General features: G+C 41.1%; 1 protein-coding gene across 4 annotated transcripts in view; it reads right to left on the bottom strand.

Annotated features, from left to right (window-relative positions):
* Positions 1 to 313: 313 nt before the first annotated feature.
* LOC118098926 (RNA-binding Raly-like protein) overlaps positions 314 to 6,000 on the bottom strand; it is an 81,075-nt gene continuing 75,388 nt past the window's right edge. For all 4 annotated transcript variants that reach the window (XM_035143182.2, XM_035143183.2, XM_035143180.2 and 1 more), the window contains exons 8-9: positions 5,017 to 5,055; positions 314 to 3,668 (exon numbers count right to left, since the gene is read on the bottom strand). In XM_035143182.2, the coding sequence (XP_034999073.1) occupies positions 5,023 to 5,055 (33 nt within the window). In that variant the 3' untranslated portion in view covers positions 314 to 3,668; positions 5,017 to 5,022. The remainder of the gene's footprint in view (positions 3,669 to 5,016; positions 5,056 to 6,000) is intronic.

The following is a 6,000-nucleotide window of genomic DNA, read 5'->3' as shown; positions in this document are numbered from 1 at the left end:
CCATTGTGACTGGAGCCACGAGTGAAAAACAAGGTGACGAGCGGATGTTGTGGTTTCCAGTTTTCTGCTGACTGACGTTAATTTGACATGTATTCAAACACTGCGCGGCACAACTTGTTAAAGTGTCAGTGTGGTGACAGGCGCGGCACATGCGCTGCATAATCAACTTTATAAATCAGGATTAAGTGAGCCGCCTGCATTGAGGGGAGATGGCGATGAAAGGAGAGAATGGATTTTTAAGTGGCACGCCTTAATGATGACAAACCATCTGCAAGTAATTATCACGTCTTATTTACAATAAAGTCTGAGCGGGTTCCTTCGTCCTTCAGTTCATGTTTATTTGTAAAATAAAGTGTTGAAACATATGACACAAACATTTCAGTGACTCATAAGAACACAAATAGTTTCTACGACGATGACTTTTCTAGCCTCACAACAGTTTGGGAATATACCGTATATTTTATCTTTTTTTATACATGAACTGAAAATACAAAGTTACGGTAAACATGCCTCTTGATAAAAATATCTTTACAAAAAAATGTACATTTTCTATACAACAGTTGTCAGTTACATGTCAAGTCCCACGAATTCGCTTCAAACCCACAAGAATTCCAACAAACTGTCAGTATATCATTTCAGCTTTATTTTTAAAACCTCTCTTTTTAGTCTATTGGTGTTTGGAATCAACATAAGGATTATTTACACGGAGAACAAAATGTGACCCAGAGAAATTACAACAATTAAAAGCAATGATGATGGTTGTTTTTTTTTTTAATACATATTTTTGCAAAAGTGTTTGACACATCACTGCACGGTTCATTAAATAACTACCAGCAAATAAACATAAACATGAAGCAGAGCCATTTCCCCTTCGTCGTGTTTCCGGGTACAAAAATAGTGCTGAATATGAATCATCATCCACCAGACACTTATTGTGAAAGAGGTGTTATTTTTATTTTATCGAATGGATTTTTTAGGGCAGCGCAGCCGTGTGTGTTGACTGGTGAGTCCATGAAACTGTGCGACGTGACTTTTCCTGGAGAATCTAAGGATTTCAAACATTTTCTTTTCATTACCCGGTGATGTGGTTTTTATTTTCGCAGCTTTTGTGCAAATAATAGGAGACACAATGGAGTGAATGAGGTTTTCTTTCAGGTGTTAAAAGCTCTTAAAAAGGCATTACCACAAAACCACCATAATAGTTTTCAGGGGAGCCATTTTCTACGACTCAAGGTTAAATACTACTGTGAAAAATGTCCACAGAGGAAATGTGCGGATTGTCCCGATGAACCGTCTTGAAAAGAAGCCGTTAAATGTGTCAAATGCCAGTTTTCAAACACAACACGAGAGATTTCTTTTACCTTGGCTGCAGCGTCGTGGTCATAAGTCTCAGGGGCAGACGCTTAAAAACCTGCGGAGGTAAATCCACCACTCTCTGCTTGACTAGAGGGCACTCGGTGTCGGGAGGGAAATGTTTTCTTTCTGCTATCGTGAAATTACTCCACTTTCCTTTAGGAGCTCGCTCAGGAGGAGGAGGGGGGTGCGGCTCGTATACATCAGGTGTCTTATTGCTCCATAGAATCTATGAGGTTACTAAACAGATTCCCATGAACCAACTTGGTGGGAGGATGTGGTGGGTCAGGACAGAACCAGTAAGAAATAGGACGGGAGGAATGTTAGCGCCACCAGCTGTTTATCTTCCCATAACAGTGGTGAATAGAAATGTACACAAATATTCATTTTCTTTAGCTGAGTTTCTTAAACTATATTTGAATAGAAATCCATCTAATTGGGGGAGTGTGTCACTTTGCATTTCACTAGCTTAGCCATTGTTCAGAGTGGAATTAGCTAAATGTTAACTTGCAGAATAATGGAGCTAAAGTTGGGCGTGAGTGACTGTAGGTTTACACCCCACACAGGTGACAAGGGAACAAGGAAGTTTGGACCTGGAGCAATATACAATATTTGTTTTATCATTTATAGCCTTTTCCGACTAATCCTCTAATTCACATCAGCATCGATAATATTAATTGGGAATTCACATGTGTAAGCTCGTCTCAATGCCCAGAAAATACATAACAAATAAAACATGAAATCTTAAGTTATTTAAGTGTATTAAAAATGCAAATGTTGAAGTCCAATAAAGAACAGAACACAAGGTTTAAACTGCATCTGAGTGAATAACTTTAGTTCTTTTAAATCCTTCAGACCTCAAGTGCAACAGGTTTAACAGCGTCCGGAAAGCTTTCACATTAATGAAGTTGTTAACATGAAGTTGGCTCACGTACAGTAAAACATCATCAGCAGAGGAGACACCTGGTTTATGTCGAACCGACGACCTGCTAACGGCCACATCTTAGTGTGTGTGGGGGGGGGGGAAATGGAGCAAACATGAAGTGAATAATTAACAGTAAAACACGCTGGCGCCCAATCACCGGTGACATAATTCAATTTGCAGCTATTTATTTATAATCATGTTAATTGTAATTGCTCAGCTGAAGCTCAAGCCGCTGAAATTTGTATATGTTAGCAGCTGCACGTGGCAGCGGACGCTTCTGCCAAATATGAGCTGGCAGGAATCGTACCATTGATGTTGGTAAACAGTAAATCCTCCGGTGCCAGTGGCCAGTTCAGCTACATCTGCTCACGGTTTGCACTCAACCATAATATTGACTTTCACGGACATCTTGTGTTTTGTATCGTCTCATTTCAACGCAAATTAATCAGCTTTTTGAAGCGATTGGAATCATGAACGCATATTTACAGTAAACAAGGTCAAAGCATTACATCTTCCACCATTTTTTAAAACCTTACCTCGCTCCCTCACCTACATAAGACAGAATCGATACCGGATACAGAGGGATGAGGAGGATGAGGAGGATGAGGAGGATGAGGAGGGAGGGCGTTGGCTCGTGAATGGCAGAAATCCATGTTGGGTTGCGCAGGCTGAGCAGGGCGATGCTCCGTGGCAGGAGGCCTGTGCCAGGGCTGGCGTTCTACCACAGGAGGCCCTGTCTGCTTTTGAAAACCTGGCAGGAGTTGGAATATATGATGGAGCAAATTTGTGTGATAAATGGATAACGCAGGAAAAGTCATGCTCACAACTATTGGCTCATGTGCGAGTTAAAATCCGAAACCAGGCGGCAGCGACGCTTCTTTCATTTGTCTGAATATCACACCGCTGCCGCACGTTGTTCTTCTTTGTTATTTATTCATTCGATTTTTGAGCTATAACAGAAAATCCTTGAAAAAAAGTAAAATTACAGCGCAAACACATTTAAGAAAAGCAACAACGTCAACGTCTCCTTCTTGCAACACAAGTCAATAAGTAAAGTCCCTTTTATTTCCTTCAGTTGTTTTATTTTTTTTTTCAGGAACATGATTATCGCATCATATTTGCAGCCTCTTGCAATGAAATAGGAGTTGCACAGAATATCCAGGAGGGTCAACTCGGGCCGACGCATTAAAATGGATCTTGAATACATTTTCTACAGAGAGCAAATCACACTCGGTTTGTGCCGCACAGTCGTGGCATCTTAAATGTGACTCGGCTTCTCTTGAACACACAACTCACAGTCCAGAATGGGTGTCTTGATTCCTTCAGAGATCCTTTCCCAGTCTCTTAGAAGGTGATGATGAAATTCTAATATCGCGTCTGCGTCCTCACCCTGGAGTGACAGAAAAGAGAAAAACGGACTTAGACACATATCAGGCTCGTGTCTCCTCCTCAAACATGACGGCTGTTTATTAAGCTGGAAATCTGATGAGGATTAAGTTGCATTTTAAGAGCTTGTCCGTTCTGAATGGGCCCCGGAAATATCCAGGGAAGTGCAGATATTCGTTGGAAGAGGGAGCCGCCTGCCTCTCTAATCCTTCTGGACATGAGGTTCTGCTCAATGGGATTTTCTGCCTCCGAGCAAAACATTGATATATTCCACACGACCTCAAGGGAGATTTTCAGGTTTTTAAATCTATGTGCCGGGGAGGTTTAGAGGATCTGCTGAGAGTTTTGAAAAAGGCAGACATGTGGGGATGGGAAATAGATGTGCAACCTGTAGAGGGGAGTGAACCACCTGACGCCTGGATGGATGGACAGGTGATGGAAAACCTTTTGGTATTTGCTGTGAACATTTTAGCTCGAATTCGTACTATAAGAAACTTTACAGCAGTTTTATCAACAGATGTCAAAGGAAAATAATACAAACTATATTTCTGGATGATAGAAAATGAGTCAGCGTTGCCAGATGGGAAACGTTGAAGTATCGTACCAGAAGCTTAACGTTATCGTATTTGTATTATCGTATCGGATTAATTTATATTTAATTTCTGCCTATAGATCCCTTTCACCTAAATCTTACCCACTCGACCTTTAAATGATTAAACTTTAACCAAAAGTAATGAACAGCTCCCTGAAAAGATGACGAAAGCTAAAATGAAAAAACCATCCAAATAACTTGATTAATGGTCTGAACAGAGTTTTTCTCTTTGCTCAACCAGCAGCAGCAGAAAAGTGTAACCGAGCTGAACTCCGTGTTTCAACATCAACCGTCTCCAACTCATAAACACATTCAAGCCCCCCCCGCTAGTGGTGAGCTAACTGATGATGTGGCTGCATCATTACCCTGAGAGGCAGGAAACGTTTTACCTCGGGCCTTCACACCCCCTTCCACACAATTCAATTAGATGAAGGTTGTTTATGGGCAGTTCTGGCCCATTGAAATACCATTAATGTTTCCTCTGTCGAATCCGGCATTAGCTGCCCTTCACTGGAGCTGGTCTTCCAAATGTCATGGAGCTCGTGACTGAGCAGATGATTAAGGGATGTTTAGAGAAGTAAGAGCCTCCAGGACCTTGTGCTGCAGGACAACCTCACAGATTGTCCTCCAGGACCTTGTGCTGCAGGACAACCTCACAGATTGTCCTCCAGGACCTCGTGCTGCAGGACAACCTCACAGATTGTCCTCCAGGACCTCGTGCTGCAGGACAACCTCACGACGCTTGAATTAAAGCTCTTACCTGATCTCAGTTGTCAATATCCGATACGTGGTTTTCTATCTGAAAAAGAACAGAAGAAAGGATTTCAACTGAGCTCGCAGGTTTTCGTTCATCTTCTCTAAAAGGTCACGCGCTCGGCAACAGCAGCCGCACTAACCTGTGGAACAGGGTTTGTTGTACATTATCACAGTCAATGATCAATGTGACCTTCAGGAAACAATTAAATCCATCCACCCTGTCTCTGAAAAATAATCTCTGCTGTGAGCGAGGACACAGAGCTTTCATCCAGGACAGCAAACCCATCCATACATGGTTAACGACCAATAAATATAACATGACAGAAGGAGGCCTGGTCAAAAACATGGCCACAGCTGAAACACGGGTCGGGAGACGTAAAGTAAAACAGCGTGACTCTAAATTTCTGGGTACTATATTTTAACTGCTGTGTAATTTGGTGTTGGGGATTTCTAAATCTATAAAAGTTATTAATGTAAGAAATACTTAGATTTGAACATTTATATTTATGTTATTATCATCATCATGCTACATTGATATTTGTTTTACAATATAAAAGCACAAAACAGAAAATACTGCCAAAATGGTACCAGTCTTTTTTAAAATTCTTCCATTGTCACATTTTCTTGCCCATTTCACAACTGAAAACTACAATTTTGTGTCTGATGGCAGAAAGTAGCACAAAGCACTGAGTCTTTGTCACTTTCACACCGGCATAGTTATCATTTTATCATTCAGCGTCTATTTTGTCTGAATAGCAAAATGCTTTTAAGCCCATCTGAGGAACCAGTGTTAGCCTGAGGCAGCAGAATTAGATATAAATATAGAAACATGAACAAAATATAGTCTACAGCGTGTGTATCACCGCAGTTAACTAAATGTGATGACATCCCAATGACGTCTTTGCTTTCTGCTGCAAAATGAATGAGTGCTTGTAGTTTTTATATCCGATGGATGGAAACACTCTCATGCAAACAACAATCTTCCACA

Source organism: Hippoglossus stenolepis, chromosome 19, assembly GCF_022539355.2.
Source record: "Hippoglossus stenolepis isolate QCI-W04-F060 chromosome 19, HSTE1.2, whole genome shotgun sequence".
Classification (NCBI taxonomy): Eukaryota; Metazoa; Chordata; class Actinopteri; order Pleuronectiformes; family Pleuronectidae; genus Hippoglossus; species Hippoglossus stenolepis.
This window is presented reverse-complemented; position numbering and strand designations above follow the sequence as displayed.